Below are 19,908 nucleotides of genomic sequence, written 5' to 3'. Positions count from 1 at the left end.
GTTCAAACGAAAATAACGAAGTAGTTCGATGTTTATTTAGAAACTAAGATTTTACTGTTATTAAAATACTCAAATATCCCTTAGTATTGAAGAATCAACCATGTTCAAATTGGAAAAAAAGATTAAGAAATAAAACCAGGAAGTCCATATTAAAAATATGGAGAAGTTTGATGATTATAGAAAGCTCAGATTTTCCTCGTTATTAAAGAATGGAAACAAGTTCAAAAATAAAATAATAAGAAGTTCAACTTTTAAAAATAGAGTGCTTCAAAATTTCATAAAAGGGATTAAGAAATAAAACCAGGAAGTCCATATTAAAAAGATGGAGAAGTTCGATGATTCTAGAAAACTCAGATTTTCCTCGTCATTAAAGAATGGAAACAAGAAGTTCAAAAATACAAGAACAAGAAGTTCAACTTTTAAAAAATAGAGCTCTTCAAAATTCATAAAAAGATTAAGAAAAAAACCAGGAAGTCCATGCAGAAGTTCGATGTGATTATAGAAAAATTAGATTTTCCTCGTTATTAAAGAATGGAAACAAGAAGTTCAAAAATAAAATAACAAGAAGTTCAACTTTTAAAAATAGAGCGCTTTCAAATTCATAAAAAGGGATTAAGAAATTCATATTAATATTCATAAAAAATTCAGATATTTTCACGTAACCGAAAGATGTTTAGATTGATAACTGCCAGAAGTTCACATAATACACGGTGTGCATTTTGTATTAAAAAGGAATAAAAAGCAAATACTAAAAGTTTTGTTGTTATAAGTTCAACTCCTCGGTAGGACAAAGTTAAAAAAAATTGTGAGAGAGGTTTGTACAAAAAGAATATCATTTGTGCAACACTAACGAAATGGATGAGAAAATTACAAACAAAAATATGTCACAGAAGTTCAATGTGAAAACAGCAGGAAGTTCAACTACTGCATTGAGTGAATCTCATATGAAAAACTTTTAAAATTGTCGCGAGTATGAAAAAACGATCAACACGGGAAAGTTGTGTGTTTACGTCAGCTTTCCACCGGTATATTACTTGCTCAATTCCGGTGAGTGTTTCGGTGAGTGGATGGAGAGCTACGCGCAAAAAAAGCACGTGAAAAACAGAGTGAAGTTCAAGTAGACATGCCGAGAAGTTCAGGTTCTTCACGCGGTGCATTTTCAAAGGATCTGTTTCGCGATAAAGGCAGAACGGATGATCTCGCCATTTTCTAAATTACTTGAAAACGGCTAGGAATCAGAGAAACCCATCAACATGAGGAAGTTTTGCATTTTCCTTAGCTTTTCAACGGTATATTATTTGCCCCATTCCGATAAAGTTTGTAAAACTTACGGCGAAAATACGTTTTTAGCCATTTTCAAAATTGACTTAAAACAGTAAGGAATTGGGAGAACCAATATATACCAAAAAGTTTTGCATTTCCTCAAGCTTTCCAACTCCATATTATTTGCTGCATTCGGATGTTCTGTTAAAAAATAGATCGAAAATACGAACTCGGTGGAACTTGTACCGTATTCCAAATTACTCTTAAACCGTTCAAAATTAGAAAAAACTTTCTACATGAAAAAGTAGCGCATTTTCATAAGCTTTCCAACGCCATATCATTTGCCTCAATTGGATTAGCCGTTTAGAAATGACATCGAAATTACGAACTCGGCTGTTCGGTTTGTGAAATTTTATGATTTTCCAAATTACTCTTTAACCGTAGGGAATTAGAAAAAACTTTCAACATGTTGAAAGAGCGGTTTTGCAGCAGCTTTCCAACGCCATATTATTTGCCTCATTCTGATAAACGGTTTTAAAATGCGATCGAGAATACGATTCATGTTTTTTGTATGAAGAAAAAACGGTATTCAAAACTGCTCTTAAACCGCTTACGTTTTGCCAAAAATTTAACTTGGGTCATGATACTGGTGTTCATAGCTTTCCAACGGTATATCGCAAGCCCCATTTGGGCAATGTTGGCGGAAGTTCAACCTAGCACTGGGAGAAGTTCAAGTCGAACAACTCAGGCAATAAAATTACAAAAAACACAATTTCATCATGACCCGAGAACAAAATCCGCCAACGAGCGAGATTCCTATTTAAAACTGGTATTTAGTTGCTAAAAAACATTTCTAAATTACACTAACATCATATAGAACACGACTAACCAGAATAATTCACGGGGGAAGCCACGGTTATGAAGATAGCCCGAAGATCGGGTATATATATATATATATATATATATATATATATATATATATATATATATATATATATATATAGGTGGGGGAAGGGGAGGCAGCCAGAGTACGCCCCAAGGGTGGCTGCTGGCCCCCTTGGGCGCCTGCCCTATGGTACCCCCTTCCTTATTTGCACTTGGTGGGAAGGGAAGGAGAGGGAAGGCAAGGGGAGGCCGACTCCCCTCCTTCCTTTTCTCCCCGAGGCCCGCGGCCAGAGGTGGGGAGTGCCAGCCCCTTGTGGGCTGGTGTGCTCCCCTCGCTTGGCCCATATGGCCCATTAACCTCTCGGGGCTTCCCGGAACCCCTTCTGGTGATCCGATGATTGACCGGTACATTCCGAAACCTTTCCGGTGACCAAATAGCATCATCCTATATATCAATATTTACCTACGGACCATTCTAGGGCTCCTCGTCATGTCTGTGATCTCATCTGGGACTCCAAACAACATTCGGTCACCAACTCACATAACTCATATAGTACTATATCGTCAACGGACGTTAAGCGTGCGGACCCTACGAGTTCGAGAATGATCTAGACATGACTGAGACACCTCTTCGGTCAGTAACCAATAGCGGGACCTGGATGCCCATATTGGTTCCTACATATTCCACGAAGATCTTTATCGGTCGGACCTTTATGACAACATACATAATTCCCTTTGTTAGTCAGTATGTTACTTGCCCGAGATTCGATCGTCGGTATCTCTATACCTAGTTCAATCTCGTTACCGGCAAGTCTCTTTACTCATTCCATAATACATCATCTCATAACCAACTCCTTAGTCACTTTGCTTGCAAGCTTCTTGTGATGTGTATTACCGAGAGGGCCCAGAGATACCTCTCCGATACACGGAGTGACAAATCCCAATCTCGATCCATGCCAACTCAACAGACACCTTCGGAGATACCTGTAGAGCATCTTTATAATAACTCAGTTACGTTGTGACGTTTGATAGCACACTAGGTATTCCTCCGGTATCCGGGAGTTGCATGATCTCATGGTCGAAGGAATATGTATTTGACATTAAGAAAGCGGTAGCAATAAACTGAACGATCATATGCTAAGCTAATAGATGGGTCTTGTCCATCACATCATTATCCTAATGATGTGATCCCGTTATCAAGTGACAACACATATCCATGGTTAGGAAACCTTAACCATCTTTGATCAACGAGCTAGTCTCGTAGAGGCTCACTAGGGACACGGTATTTGGTTATGTACCCACACATGTAATTAAGTTTCCGGTCAATACAATTATAGCATGAATAAGGAAATATAATAATAACAACTTTATTATTGCCTCTAGGGCATATTTCCATCATCTTCCTATTTTGATCATCTTCATTCAAGATTATATGCAAAATTTATAGTTAAGATTATGCGCTGGAGTAGAAGATGGCTAGACCATCCGACAAGGTAGCCGAACGTTCGGCCCAAGGGCAAATAAAAGGTCCGTACGTCCGGGGTATTGTCAGGGAAGAGCAACAAAAGGTTGAAAATTGAAGTTGTGCGGTATGGCTTGGAACCCGGTCAATTCTGGGCAATCATAAAGTTTTGAATCCGGACATCCGGGCAATTATCCAGCCAAAAATTTTCGTTTTCTCTGCCACAAAAGTTAGAAAACGGGCCAAAACACACCCAAGATGACACAAATCGAAAACGTTCAACATGAGTTGTTCATGTAGTCGAAACAGATAAATGTGCTTTTGGGGTTGTCTCCATCCGAGGTCATATGCGAATTCTACAACCCGAAAACTGTGATGTTATAGGGAAAACTGGGCATGGCTGGATTGTCCAGGTTGGAAGCCGGACATCCTACCTGACGGTCGTGACCTGTCTAACTTAGGTTAAAATTAGACGATTTTGATGAAAATTCAAGCCATTTTTTCTTGTACGAGAAGCCCAGCCGCCTCATACATAGATGAGAGGTGATGGTCGATTGAACAACACACAGTCGATCAATCCATCTATCATTTCTATCTTTTACCCTTTTTCTTTTATCCTAGTTACCTTTTCTCTTTTATAAGGTCAACCTAGGACAACTCATGGCCACCGCACATCCTTGACGGGGTCTTTCCCGGGCATGTGGGGTTTAGGGTCCTCACAAGACCTTGCCGGTGTGTCTTGCGGATCATGCTCGCGGTGAGACTCATTCGACGTGTCCTGCATACCGCGCTCGACGCCGGGGGTACGGAGGTTGGCCAAGTCTTCTATATCGAGATTAGTTAGAGTAGCCAAACAAGGATTTATTATGTGAAATTGTTTGTTAGCTTATAGAGATTGCAGTCTGCATATTCTCCGTGTCTAAGGGCATCTTCAAAGCTGACCCGCAAATGGCTCCGGTATATGTCCATTTTTATGTCTGACATGGTCTGCGAACATAATGCAAGAGGGAGTCATCCAACCCTTTTTACAAATTAATCCGTATTATCTGGTTGTGAGGAAAGAGAGGAGATGGGACTACACATGTGGATAAAGAAAAGAGAGAAGGACCACGTGGTGGCTTTTGTTGGTATACTTCTCTCGAGTTAGTCTCGGATTTACCGAAAAACGGACATCCGAATCATTTTACGAACCGATATGAATTCCATTGATGACAAAACTTTACCCAAACAGTTCGAACACTATATATACCGGAGGTTTGAGGGTCTAGACAATCCCTAGAAAAAGTGAAAACTCTGTGCGGTGTATGTCTCTAGATCCCATTCGCGCAGTCATATCCTCCTTGAACGCAGAACGACGCCCCGTTCACTGGCCGTCCTGCCATAACATGCCACCGTCGTTCGGTCGTTCCCATGGCTTTGTCTCTAGAGTCTCACTTTGGTATCAGGCCAACTCCAGCGCACAACCTCAAACGGACGTCCGCTTCAACCGTTTTTCATTCATTTAAGATGATAATGGGTGTTAAAACAGACACACATGTCCGGCTTTTGCTGGAGGCGCCTAACGCGGCGACTATCCCTAAACTGTCCGCCTCGGCCAAGCGCCCACGCATGCGCCTTATCCGCCCGCGAGCTCGTGCTCTCGCCTCGCCGGTGCAGTGGACGAGGCTGTGACGAGATACTTTCCTGCAGCCACGCTGCGGAACAACCGTGGCCGCAGCACCGCGCCCCTCCGTGGTCGTCCCGCAGCGCCGCGCCCGCAGCAGCGCCGGCAGGCGCCCCGCGCCCGCCGTGGCCGCCCGCCCGCCCGCGCCCTGGCAGCCCCGCCGTGGTCGTCCCGCAGCGCCAGCTCGCAGCCGCGCCCCGCCGCCCGTCGACGCGCCGCGCGCCCGCGCACGCCGCCCGTGCGCGCGCGCCCTGGCCGCCCCGTAGCAGCGTCGTCCCGCGCCGCCCACCGCCGCGCCGGCACGCGTCCGTTCTGTGTCCGCTCGACCGCAAAGCCCAACCAAATTTGCGCTCGGGATGGGGCAAACCGGATCAGAAACGGACTTTTTTTGTGGATGAGGTTGCACGTTGGGCCGCTTCATTTGTCCGTTTAGACCCAAACTGACAGACCGAGAATATTTGGGAGGTAATATCGCCGGAGGTTATAGAACTTGCGTCGCATGTTCAGTTTGGTGCTAGAACTTTTAAAATACGGAATTGCAGTCACTTAAACTTAATTCGAATGTGCAAATACGGTCACTTTTCTCGCATTCGGCGTATCCCGTGCTTATGTGGCGTAACAGAGCATGGCAGGGCCCAATGTCAGTGACTGAAACAACACGCGTTATTTTTTTGCAGAAACACCCCTTGCCTTGTATTTAGTTACACAAAGACCTTCGCTGAGTCCAATTTGTCAGCAGGGGGTGGGCAGGAGAAATGTGAATGGAAAAAAAAATGAGCTTAGTGTGATTCAAGCTAGCGACCTCGAACATGCACACGCATCAATTAACCACTGCAACCCAATATGAGTTGATGTCCATATATACAAAGGCACTTCTTTTTATTTCTTTATACGTACAGGATCTCTAAAGTAAAATTAAAAATGATGAAGATGGTGCGGCTTGAACCCAAGCTATCAAGCACAAATTTACAGGAACCAACCATGGCGCCAGACACAAATTCACGTCAAAGAAGAGATACACTTGATTTTATACTGAAAACGCCCGAGATTATCATCAGTTGGCTCGCAACGTATTGGAAAAAATCGATGGAAATTTATACAATATGGATGAAATTCCATCATACATGTGCATGTGTCCTGTTAAATGAAAAAAATGGTGAAATTTTATACAATATGGATGAAATTTTGCACGGTATCATTCTGGAACTTTATGTTGCGTACTTAATTTTTTTCCAAAATAAAATAAAATGGGCTGATTTACATCTGGAGACATATTATGAAACCAGAAATTTTTATGATCCAGTTTTTTACGGGGAACCTATTTTTAAAGTTAGGTACGGTGTGCAAATTTGCAAAATAAAAGTAAAAATTAGTATGGCAGCCAACTATATATAATAAAAATTCGGATTATCTCTTTAGAGGACGAATGTCATCCAGGTCAAGGGTTCAATCCGCGGGCTCCTATTTTTTGTGTAGATTTTTGATAATTTCTGTCTTATGAGGATACGAAGATTCCAGTTATGCTAATTAAACGTCAAGCACCACTGGTATGTTGGCTACCCATGCGTGGCACTAAGAAGTAGATCATGGTTTGAACCCCACCCACATCAACATTTTTCCAAATTTTTTTGACAGATCCTATACGTAAAGAAATAAAATCAAGTGTGTCTCTCTATGGACACCAACTTGTACTATGTGCAGTGGTTAGGACGTGTATGTACATGCTCGAGGTCACTAGCATGAATCTCCCCGGGGACATTTTTCCTTTTACATTTTTCCCACCCCATCTCGCGCTGACAAGCGGGTCCAGACAAGGGTCTTTTGCGTAATTAAATATAAACTGAGGGGTGTTTCTTCAAAAAAATTGCACGTGTCACATGAAGTGCTTCCAGTCACTGACAGTGGCCCCGCCATGCTATCACGCTACGTAAGCGCGGGATACATTGAATACGGGCAAAGTGTGACCGTGTGACTGCAATTTCGTATTTTTAAACTTCCAGCATCAAACTGAATATGTGATGCAAGTTTTATGACTCCTGGTGCTCAATATTTAGGGTCTTCGCTAGAGTTGCTCTCACTCGGCGGAAAAAGGCCCGCGTCGGCTCCACCGCCCGCCCTGCCTGCCCCTGCCTCTCGGGCGCCGTGATTTGGCCTCACGCTGTCCTGACTTCCCAAGCTATTCTGCCTCCTCCTCCCCCAAATCTGGTCTCCGCCCACGTCGGGTCGCTGTCCCGTCACCTGGCGGAGCGGCGCGGGACGTCGACAGCACACGGCGGTCGGCGCCTCAACCGGCCGGGCCCCTCACCCCGTGGCCACCCTCTGCGCGGCGCGTAGCGTAGACCGTCGTCGCCAGCCTTTCTCTCGGGTTCCTGCACCGCGGCGCGATCGGCCATGCTGCGGCGGGCATGCGCGGCCGTCCCGGCCATTTGGCTGGCAAGTACAGACGTGAGCCGGTGGCGCCGTCCGTGTCCTGCAATTATTGGGGGCTGTCTTGGATTTCTTGGCCGCGCACAGTCGAGAGAGTCAAAGCCATAGTTGAGTGCAGTTATCGTGGTGGCCCGGGAGCTCGGTGCGGTTGCAGACTTGCAGGGTTGCAGTTATCGTATTGTCTGGTTCGTTCATGACGCGAAGAGATTCAGATGAAGTAGTGAAGGCCTCACCGACTCCATCGTATACTCCTCCGTCTCGTAATATAAGACGCTTTATAACACTAATATAGTGTTAAAAACGTCTTACATTATAGAATGGATGAAGTATATTTTTCGGAATGAGCCACCTAATAAACGACACAAGTGCGCAACCAGGAAAATATCAGGTGCTCCCAAGCTTTAGATGCTACGTTGATATAAGTTTCTAGGCCATTAGATCTCAGATCCAATGACATCTAAGCATTTTTTATACTTGTGCGCAATTTCTAAACTCTTTAAGTGCCTTTTCACTAAAATAATAAGACCCGAGGAGCTCGTATCACCGTAGTATATGAGGCTTGGAAGCACCTGATATTCTCTCGCGTGCAACCTCTGCCATTTGCACCAAAAGCGTGCGTAGGTGGTGCTCTGGCCCCACTCCGCACGGTCAAGGTATAGAAGTTAAGAAAAAAACAATTCGTCAAGCTTTATTACTCAGAAATACTCCTCCGTACTTGGTGATCTAAAAAGTCTTATATTAGTTTAGAGAGAGAGTAGTTTATACATGAGTGATAGTTGTATCATGAGTTTATAGCAATCAAAGCGTATCTACCTTGAGCTAAAGATGTACAAGTAAACTTGGTTAGATTTTTTTTTCTGAGAAACTATTAGCCTATTTATCTTCAATCATGACAGTACGAAGCACAACAGAGACGATAAAAAATTACAACCAGGTCCGTGGTCCACCTAACGACGACTACAAACATTGGAGCGACTCGAAGGCGCGTCACCGTCATCGCCCCTCCCTCTTGTAGTAGACTGTCGGGAAGGATCAATCGGGAATGTTCGTTGTGCTAAGACCCCATAGGACCAACGCACTAGAGCAGCAACAAACGCCGATGAAGAAACTCGTAGATAAGAAGGATCAAACCTTCAAACACCACAACAGCGAATGAAGACCGGATCCAAACAAATCCATCGAATACCAGCATCAACCGAATCCCGCGAGTCGAAGAGACACACTTCCACACACCCTCCGATGACACCAGACGCACCATCGAGACGGGGATAGAACGCGTGAGGCATTATGCCTACAGAGGGACGTTGTTGCCGCCACACGGCCCCAACCAAGACATTGAACCAAACAAGAATAAAAAAGGGGTCCCTCCCGCGGGCAGGAGACCGAGGTCCTCCGCACCTCTATGGCCTAGAGGCCATTTGAGATGAGGCGGACTAGCAGCGACGCCAACAAGAGGAGAAGGAAACCGTGGGATCTTTTCTTGTTGAGGAAGAAAAAGAAGGCCTTTCCACAAAGCCAGGTTGATGCCAGTAGTATCAAAATGGTGTAAAAGGCATAGATGGTGACCCTCATCCGTCTAGTTTTTCACTTTTCTTTTTTCTATGTTTTCCTATTGGTTTTTATTTTGGTTTTTTGGTTTATTTCTTTTTTGTTTGATTTTTCTTTTTTCCCTATTTTCGATTTTATTATTATTATTATTATTATTATTATTATTATCATTATCATTATTTCCTTATGTAAAAAAACTTGACATTTGTAAATCATAGTTCATTTTTAATACATATAAAATACTTTCTTGATACACGCTCAGTATTTTTCAAATGCATGTAAACAATTTGTCAAATTCACAATAAATATTATTTAAATACACTATGTACATTTTTATACACATGTTGAACATTTTTTTTAACTTAATGAACATATATATTTTAAACGTTTTAACATTTTTTAAATGCCATGAAATACTTTTTTTTTCTCAATGCTACAAACATTTTCTGAGAATTATGAAAACTTTTTTTGCATTTCATGAACATATTAGAAAAACATGATGAACATATTTTAAAACATGTGAATATTTTCTAAATTCTTGGCCATTTGTTTTATTGTCCCAAAAATAAATTAGTACACATTTTTTAGATTTCATGAACATTTTTAAATACATGATGAACATTTTAAATATATGAAAAATATTATTTTAACAGAAAAGACTTTATAAAAACATAATGGGATTTTTTTATGTTGGAAAAAACATTAAATACCTGATAATTTTTCTAATACATGATAAACCTTTTTTAGCAAATTTAGTACAGTAATATGTTTTCAAAACATATTTTTCATAAACATTTTAGAATATTTATATAAATGATGAAATAAAAAGACCAGCAAAATCAAATGTGTTACATAGTATGCAAAAACTAAACTAGCAATAAGACATGTTCATGGGATAAAACCGGTAGAGGCGAGACCACCATGGGACTTGCTACAAGCAAGATCTAGCCAAATCACTAGTTAAGGGGTAGCCCTTGCGAAAATTACTTTCATCTTGTGTGCAGGTGATAAATGACGCACTACATGTACGACACTTGCCACAACCTAGGAGTTTTGCGCTTTTATTGTAGTTTTTTTTTAAATTATCTCTTGAACCATGCGTTCAAATCATGAAACAGTTTCATTGTTGGGTTTTGATATTCGAAACTAGGTCCTACATTAATAGGTTTGGATGAACTTTTCTCCTATAAAAAACCAAAACAAACTAGAAATACAAAAAGTGAAAACAGAAGAAAAAAAGAAACAGAAAAAAAGAAAAACATAAAACACGATAATAAAACATAAACCATGAAGCACAATTGTGCTTTTCACTTTTTCAAGGAAGCACACTTGTGCTTCTCACTTTTTGGGAAAGCACAGGTGTATTTCACACAGAAGGGCAGAGCAAACCTGTGCTTTTCATTTTTCAAGACGCACAATATACTTTTCACTTTTCAAGAAGCGCAGTGTGCTTCACCGTGAAGCATAACCATGCTTTTTCACCCTCGGGGTAAAAACCAAGCAAAATCCAAGATCCAAAAAACCCAAGTACATTTGTAAAAAAACATGCTCCTGTGGGTATACCATCATGCGACATGTGGTGGCGCTGGGATGCTCCCCACCCTGCCCACTGAAACCCAGTCCAGGATACCTGTTAATTAGTTGCTCCCAGACCTAGAGGAACCTTAAAGAGCCAAATCCTATATGGTGCTTAACGGGCAAGTTAAAGGCCAATCGGCATGACGTGCTGACATATCCCTTGCTTGTCGTAAGTGTGTTGCCAATCAGTAGAAAAGTGGGTTCCTTCTAGAAAGGTTCCCTCCGGCTGGGTTGGTTTTTCTTTGTTTTTCGTTTCCATCTTTTTTGTTTGCTTTATTTTATTTCTTTATTATTCTAAATTTAGTGCACTTTTTTTAAAAAAATTGTGAAAATTTTAAAGCATGAGATTTTTTTGAAAACAAATCATGAGCTTTTTTTGCAAATTCGTAAATATTTTTCAAATACGTGTTTTTTTTAATTCGTGAAATTTTAAAAGATTCGTGATTTTTTTCCTAAATTCAAAGTTTTCTTTTTAAGAAATGCATGGAATTTTCTCAAATACGTGGACTTTTTGTTTTTTCAAATTCACTTTTTTTATAAAGCCAACGGTCAACGGAGAGAGGTCAGAGGTCAACAATCAACTTGTCAGTGGTCAGCTGGTCAACGAGTCAGCGGTCAATGGTCCACCGGTTCAACCATTAACCGAGCAGGGTGCGTTGTTGGGCCGGTCCACACACCCCGTCGAGGAGGAGGTTTTCCCCTAAAGATCCTCCCCGCGGGAGGTCCTTCTCGGAAATCTTAATTCAATGCTCATCATCTTGATCCTGACAACTAATTTGTAATAGTTAGCTCTGATATATAATTGGAGATGAATCTAAGAACTATAGTTTCAATGTGTTTTGTCACCTAATTGATTTACCAACAGTTTGTATCATCGATTCTGAAATGTGGTAGATTATTCTTCACTCAACAGGTTACCTTGGAAGTAAGGACCGTGGCAAGAGTCAAGGCCACCATGAGGTAGAGGAAGTTGCCTTGGTAGAGAGAAGATGTCAAATGCTACGGAGGCTCACTCCAAGATAGGCTGACTGGAATGATCCCATAGTAGAAGCCAGATCAGTTTAACGCAATCAGAGTTGTCGTCGTTTTATGTCTGCATGTGTACGGTGCAGTCGTCCCCCTTTGCCTGGGTATCCAGTTACTGAACTTGTAGCGTGTCCTCTTGCTCTCTAGTCTCTAGCGACATGCAGCATTCGTGCAAACTGGAGTATATATGCATCTGCTGCGGCTATGTGTACTTATTTTATGGTCAAGCGTATGGGCGCCGTTCTTGGTGCTGATGAATAAGCGTGTTAGTAAATTTGGCATCGCCCGGGTTCGAACCGGAGACCTTCAGTGTGTTAGACTGATGTGATAGCCAGCTACACCACGACACCGTAATTATTCTTATTATGGTAATATTTTATTTATATATTTAATGGATGATAATGTCAATCCGTAATAATGAACACATGATCTACTTATCGAGCTATTTTTTACACTTTTTTGCCTTATGAAAGGAGAATTGGAGGCTACCAAAATCCGAGATTTCACAGGTGCAGATGTTCGGTTTAGATTAGGATTCGCTCAAAGAATCAAGTGGCGAGAGTGAGTAGAAGTAATGCGATCTGTGGTGCGGGAGCTCCGTTTTTTTTGAGAATTGGTGCGGGAGCTCCTAATTAGCGCGTTATGCGCCCGCTACCGTAGTGGCGCTCACGCGTGAGCTCCATGGGCTGGCCCAGCAACGATCGCTGCGGGCGTGCCTCGTGCTCGATCGATAGATTTCACAGTTGACAGGTTAACCTCTTACAAGTCAACCGTTGACCGGTTGATGGTTCACAAAAAAGAATCTAAAAAACTAAATGAAAAAATACGAATATTTTTCACAAATATGAAAAAATTTCAGTGATTTTCAAATAAAAGTTCATCATTTTTGAAAAAAAGTTCATCCACTTAATTGTTTTTTGGAAAAGTTCATTGATTTTCAAAATAGTTCATGAATTTGAAAAAAGTTCACTGATTTTGCAAAAATGTTCATCGATTTTGATTAAAAATCATGGAATTCAATAAAAGTTCATTGATTTATTTTTTTAAAGTCCACGAGTTTCAAAAAAGTTAATGAATTGAAGAAAAAAATTGGAAGGTTTTAAAAAATGTTTCACGAACTTAAAAAAAGTGCGCATTTAAGAAGACAAAAAAGAGGAAAATAAAAAAGAAAAATGAACAAGAAAAAACTGAATAAAAACCGTTTTGGAGAACGTCCAGCGAACTGGAAAAACCGGTTTGGGAAGCTTCCCAAAACCAGCTGGTTGCCGCAAACTTTTTTTTAGGGGTAACCACATTTTCATTAGGCAAATGTCCAACATACATTGCGTGTGGCACACACCGAAACAGAGTAGAAAACTGTCCCGGAATAACGACATATCCACCCCCAAGAAAATAAAAATTACAACAAAGTCCTTAAGGGGAGAGATTGCTCAACTAAATCCAAGCCTGTTATCGTCTTTCTTCGACATCTCCACGAGAGGTAGATGAGATAGCAGCCACAAACCAAATGACTGTCGGCGCCACATCACATCGAAGCTTTCTGAACCGAATAAAGGATTGCAATGAATAACAAAACACCTATCGCTATGGCATGTCGGTCGGGGAATAACCCCGAGCGCTTCACGTCTCGAAAACGCCGTCTTCAGGCAACGCTGTCGAAGAAGACCGACAGATTCGCCAACCATCAGACACAAACCTGTTACCAGAGAGGTCGTCACCTATTGTTCGTCACCATCGCCATCCGAAGCGGCAGCCGCTGCCTCACCGACAACACCCCTGAACAATAGATCCACCACACAGGAGTAATGGCAGAAAACAACTCCCTTCGATCCATCGACATCGCACGCCGTCGAGATGTGGCCGGGATCGGGGAACAATTATTCCCAATGTCCCGCTACCAATCCAAAGCGTCGACCAAGAAATCTACAATCCTATCCCTAAGTATAAACCAGGATAGAAAATCCTGGGTTCCCTCCCCCAGCCGTCGCCGGAGTGGTGAACGGAGGGGAAGGGAACCCCCGGCCTTGCTGGCGTAGTGAGGGGGCAAACTGTTGCAGCCCTTTTCTCTTTGAAGAGAACGAGAGAAGGCACGAAGGAACCGTTGACACAAGTGATACGTTATTCTAGTGATTTGCGCTCTACTCTGTGAACTAGAGGTCATGAGTTCGACCTGTCGTTCCCGCACACATTTTGTGAATTTTAAATAGAAAAAAATTCTAAATGGATCGGCCCAACTAGGATGGGGGGTGTGCGCCGGTTGGCAAAATTGCCTTTAGCCAGCATTAAAGGCGCCAAATAGGGTTTGCCGTGCAGACCTGCAATTCAATTACAGAACAAGATTTGGGCCATCAGGAATGAGCCTTTTGTTCTATGGGCTGTGTTCTAAACCTTTCAAAGGGAATTCCATGGGCTCGAGTTTCGCTCCATGTGCCCTTGTTCAGTGGACGAACGATTGTCATTCCTCCGGTACCCATGACCCGACGAAATCGTACTGAGGCACATATGAAGGCATCATTGTCTCAAGAAAAAAACATATGAAGGCATTGGCTGCGGCTGCCGCAAATGCGATCAATGAAAGATGAGTAGCTATTTAATTGCATATATATAATGGACGAGACATGGAGAAGAAAAATCTAGAACAATAGATTTTAGGGAAATGTTCTGTCTCGGCTGATCAATCTGGCATCACGCCAAGCGTTGGGTCAAACCAGATCATTCGTCCCACAGTTCCCGCAACAAAGTGGTGAATCATCTTGGAGATGCAACGGTCGACCTTAAATATGTGTGCTCTCCCTTATAGTTGGAGTAAGAAAAAATTGGTCATGTGCCACGGAAACTTGAAGAAGAAGAAGACACGGAGTCGAGACCCTCGACAGAAGAAATGATGTAGCTCCCATGATCGGTAGAAGAATTATTCCCTAGATTTGTTGCATTAAACTGTTGCAACTGTTACCTGATACATTGCAGTTTTCTTTTGTTTTTGTTGTGATCCGGAGACTTGTTTATGTTGAAAACACATAATAATTCTTCTGCAATTATGTTTTGATTTTGATGTGATAATAATTTGAAAATGTTGTAAATATATGATGATTTCTCTTTTTCTGTGAATATATATGATGCTTTCTCTGATATGTTGCAGCACAAAAATAAAATGTTGCACATCTCGAAGAAGAATTGTTGCAACAGTCGACTCAGCACAAGACTAGAATGAATATTGGCGTGAATCAAGTCTCATCAACCCGTGCTCTTATATCATAAATAATGGAGGGGAAGCGTCCGATGAGCCAGAAGTAGCCGTCGGTGACCACCACCTTCTTGAAGTTCTTGTCCGCCATGAAGAAGTCGAGGCACCTCTTCTTCAGCTCCGGGCAGCTATGCATTTCAGCGTAACCCAAAGTAGTAGCGACCGTCTCCACCGACACGCTCTCCCACAACTTCTGGGCGCAGAGGAGCTTCAGTCTGCCCAGATCGTACCGGTCGGCCGCCGCAAGCACACGCTGGAACAGCTCGGTCGTCTCCGAAGAGCTTGGAAGCTCCTCGTCCGTCGGCAGCCGGTCCATGTACACGAACCGAAGCAGAAGTCGGAACGTCGACGGCTCGATGTCGTGCAGGGTGATGCATGGCATCGCGGCCTCCGCCATGGACCCGAAGAGCTCCGCCCTGAACACCGGCGAGCGGGCGGCGAGGACGGCCCGGTGCGCGCGGAACGTCTCGCCGGCGACCGAGAAGGAGACGTCCGAGCCGTCGGCGCGGTCGAGCAGGCGCCCGAGGTGGTCGCCCATGTCGGACGCCGGGACGGGGACGGGGTCGTCGCCGCGCACAAGCACGGCCCCGCACACCAGCGTGGCCGCGCCGTGCGCCGCGAAAAGCGAGTCTACGTCGCCCCGCATGAAATGGAACCAGCCATGGACGTCGACGCCGTCGTGGTCATCGGGGGTCTTCTCCTGCGTAAACGTGGACCGCTTTGCCTTGAGCGGTGGTGCGCCGTCGTCTCCGCCCGCCAGGAAGGCCTCGAATTCGGCCTTGACGCTCCTGGATTTGCTCTGCAGCCTCAGGGCGACGGAGAGGTCGCCGTCGTCTCTGTGCCCAGTCCCGCGCGGGTGGCATCCTATGCGCAGGACGTGCCCCCCTACGCCGAGGGTTTGGAAGAGATACAAGTCGCTTTTCGGGTCAAGCCTGAAGTCTGCGAAAATGGAGTCCACCACCATGGCGTGGGGTTCAAACTTTTGGCCTGCGACGCAGAAGGAAAGATCTTTATCACCAGGAGTACTGGATGGAGACGCTTGGAGACCCCAACCGCCGGCAGAGCACACGCCGCTCGCCGTTTCAGTTCAAGTGCCGCAGGCAGCACGCGCTCCGGCTGGGTTTACACACGACGTTTTCGCGGCACCTGCAACAGCCCACAGATTATTGCTCATACCCTTTATCTACGAGCCAAAAAAGACCATAAGAGAACATGTAATGTACTCCCTCCGTTTCTAAATATAAGTCTTTCTAGAGATTTTATTATGGACTACATACGAAACAAAATGAGCGAATCTACATTCTAAAATGTTTCTATTTACATCTGTATGTAGTTTGTAGTGGAATCTCTAAAAAGGCTTATATTTAGGAACAGAGAAATACTAGTGAGCATATAGTGTGAGCCAAAAGTGGAGTCAATTTTCAAATGAAATATCTAGAACAAACAATTTTCCTTTTTCTTTTTTGAATGGCCTGATTATATATTTTAGGCTAATTGCATAATACTAACATGGCGCGGTACCACATAGCCATTTAGGTGTGCAAAATAATCACAGAGAGTACCACTAAATTCATAGTCTGGGCTATCAGATGCAATTAATATCTTTTGTGAACTCAAGTGTTGGGAAATAAGCATAATTTTGTTGATTGTATGTGTGCAGTCTTTAACAATTATGTACAATCTAATGCTTTCCTAGGACATATGTACAATCTAATACTATGTCAATTGTATGATTGCCCTGCAATATATACTCCCTCCGTTCCCAAATATTTGTCTTTCTAGACATTTTAAATGGACTACAACGTACGGATGTATGTAAATATATTTTAGAGTGTAGATTCGCTCATTTTGCTTCGTACATAGTGACTTGTTGAAATATCTATAAAAACAAATATTTGAGAACGGAGGGAGTATTATACAAAAGGATAGATTATCTGACAAAAAAGAATATAACTACATAATTGAACAAAAAAGTCTAGGAAAACTCCCCAACTCTGTTAAACAAGGGGGCCAGATGATCAGGAATGCGGCTACTATCCTGAGGTCGACATGAGTCCCAGCAAAGGCAGCTAAGAATTGATTTTATTACCAAGTGTATTGTTAGCTACTGCCAGACAAGTACTAGGTCGTAATAATTTCTTCATAAAAAAATACTGCACTGGCTAGTACTAGAGTACCTTGAAAACAAAGGGGGACTGGCGGGTGCCTAGCACGGCAGAAGCATCAGCTTCGACCTCGCCGCTTATGGTCTGGATGGAATCCTGGCGCCCGACGGGCGGCGCAGAGCGAGCGAGCAACGAGGCGGCGAGCGGCGACAAAGCAAGTCGGCAACGAGATTGGTCGATCTGATCTCGATTCTCGACGACTCAACGTGACAAATCTAGCAGACGAGAGCCCGACCTACACGGAAGATCAAACCTAGCCAGGACGGACTGTAAACTAAGATGGGCCTATTTTGTTTGCCAGTTCGCCTTTTCGATATGTATACGGAATCGTATTACGAGTTTGGGCTTCAACCGACCTTGGCTATCAAAAGCAGGTCAATCAAACGTAACTAGATTGCTCCGACGGTAGGCGATCAGCATGTTTAGCGTGCAATTAATCACATATCAAATATTAATATTATCGCATAATTAATACAAAAATAATGTCCTACCAAATATCTGTGTTCAATTTATAATATATGCCTAATATATAACCCACTTCTCTCGCCCGTGAATTATAGACCAAACAACACTCAAGCGCTGGCATGCAGGGAGGGGCAAACCCTATTTGGTGACAATGTTTTACGGAACCATGGTTTAGGCGAACCTATGCTTGACACCATTGATTTCTAGACACTATTCATGAGGATCCATACATGGTTAATTAAAAAATGCAGTTGGCATGCATGTCACAGATCCACATGTAGTAAGATGTTAAATCGTACGACATAGATCATAGGTTTGGCTGAACCATGGTCCTGAATCACGTCTCTCCCCTATTTGGCGTCTTTAGCGCCGGTTAAAGGCAATTTTGCCAACCGGCGCACACACCCCATCCGAGCTGGGCTGGCCCATTTAGCATTTCTTTTGCTATTTATAAAATTTTAAAAAATTGCGCTGGAACAACGGGTCGAACTCACAACGAGATTGGTCGATCTGATCTCGATTCTCGACGACTCAACGTGACAAATCTAGCAGACGAGAGCCCGACCTACACGGAAGATCAAACCTAGCCAGGACGGACTGTAAACTAAGATGGGCCTATTTTGTTTGCCAGTTCGCCTTTTCGATATGTATACGGAATCGTATTACGAGTTTGGGCTTCAACCGACCTTGGCTATCAAAAGCAGGTCAATCAAACGTAACTAGATTGCTCCGACGGTAGGCGATCAACATGTTTAGCGTGCAATTAATCACATACTAAATATTAATATTATCGCATAATTAATACAAAAATAATGTCCTACCAAATATCTGTGTTCAATTTATAATATATGCCTAATATATAACCCACTTCTCTCGCCCATGAATTATAGACCCAACAACACTCAAGCGCTGGCATGCAGGGAGGGGCAAACCCTATTTGGTGACAATGTTTTACGGAACCATGGTTTAGGCGAACCTATGCTTGACACCATTGATTTCTAGACACTATTCATGAGGATCCATACATGGTTAATTAAAAAATGCAGTTGGCATGCATGTCACAGATCCACATGTAGTAAGATGTTAAATCGTACGACATAGATCATAGGTTTGGCTGAACCATGGTCCTGAATCACGTCTCTCCCCTATTTGGCGTCTTTAGCGCCGGTTAAAGGCAATTTTGCCAACCGGCGCACACACCCCATCCGAGCTGGGCTGGCCCATTTAGCATTTCTTTTGCTATTTATAAAATTTTAAAAAATTGCGCTGGAACAACGGGTCGAACTCACAACCTCTAGTTCAAAGAGTAGAGCACAAACCATTGGAATAATAAATCACTTGTGTCATGATACTCTGTTTTCCTTTTTATCCTTTACCCAGTTCGCGGCAACCAACCCTTCTTTAACGGAACGGAACGGTTCCTTCGTGCCTTCTCTCCTCTCTCCAGAGAGAAAAGGGCAGCAACAGTTTCCCCCTCACTACGCCGGCGAGGCCGAGGGTTCTCTTCCACTCCGTTCGCAGCTACGGCTATGGCTGGGGGAGGGAACCCTGGTTTTTCTATCCTGGTTTGTAGTTAGGGATAGGATTGTAGATTTCTTCGTCAATGTTTTGGATGGCGATGGTGTTGACGTTGGGAATAATTGCTCCCCGATCCCAGCCACATCTCGACGACATCTTGTTTGACGATATCAATTGATCGAAGGGATTTGTATTTTGCCATTACTGGTATGTGAAGGATCTGGTGTTCAGAGGTGTTGCCGGCGAGGCGGCGACTGCCGCTTCGGATGGCGATGAGCAGAAGGTGACGACCTCTCCGGTACAGGGTTTGTGTGTGATGGTTGGCGAATATGCCGGTCTTCTTCGAGAGCGTCGCCTGAAGATGGTGGTTTCGAGACTTGAAGCGCTCGTGGTTGTTTCCCAGCCGACATGCCACAACGATAAGTGCTCTGCTATTCATGGTGGTCCTTTATTCGGTTCAGAAAGTTTCGATGCGATGTGGCGCCAACGGTCATTTGGTTTGTGGCTGCTATCTTGTCTACCCCTCGCGGAGACATCAAAGAAAGACAGAGCGGGCTGGATTTAGTTCAACAATCTCTCCCTTAAGGACTTTGTTGTAATTTTTATTTTATTGGGGGTGGAGATGCTGTTATTCTGGGACAGTTGTCCACTCTGTTTCAGTGCG

At 43.3% G+C, this 19,908-nt stretch overlaps 1 protein-coding gene and 1 non-coding gene across 2 annotated transcripts; both read right to left on the bottom strand.

The window, feature by feature from the left end:
* Nucleotides 1–12,128: 12,128 nt before the first annotated feature.
* Nucleotides 12,129–12,202, bottom strand: TRNAV-AAC (transfer RNA valine (anticodon AAC)). Its single transcript has one exon. It is a non-coding gene; the product is annotated as a tRNA-Val (tRNA).
* Nucleotides 12,203–14,983: 2,781 nt separating this feature from the next.
* On the bottom strand, nucleotides 14,984–17,927 carry LOC123169856 (BTB/POZ and MATH domain-containing protein 1-like). Its single transcript, XM_044587722.1, has 2 exons — nucleotides 17,274–17,927; nucleotides 14,984–16,242 (listed from the first exon to the last, which is right to left on the bottom strand). Exon 2 carries the CDS (start codon nucleotides 16,058–16,060, stop codon nucleotides 15,077–15,079), a length of 984 nt encoding a protein of 327 aa, XP_044443657.1. The 5' UTR covers nucleotides 16,061–16,242; nucleotides 17,274–17,927; the 3' UTR covers nucleotides 14,984–15,076.
* Nucleotides 17,928–19,908: the final 1,981 nt, after the last annotated feature.

This window comes from Triticum aestivum, chromosome 7D, assembly GCF_018294505.1.
Source record: "Triticum aestivum cultivar Chinese Spring chromosome 7D, IWGSC CS RefSeq v2.1, whole genome shotgun sequence".
NCBI lineage: Eukaryota > Viridiplantae > Streptophyta > Magnoliopsida > Poales > Poaceae > Triticum > Triticum aestivum.
The sequence above is the reverse complement of the archived record's forward strand: the minus strand, read 5'-3'. Positions and strand labels throughout refer to the sequence as shown.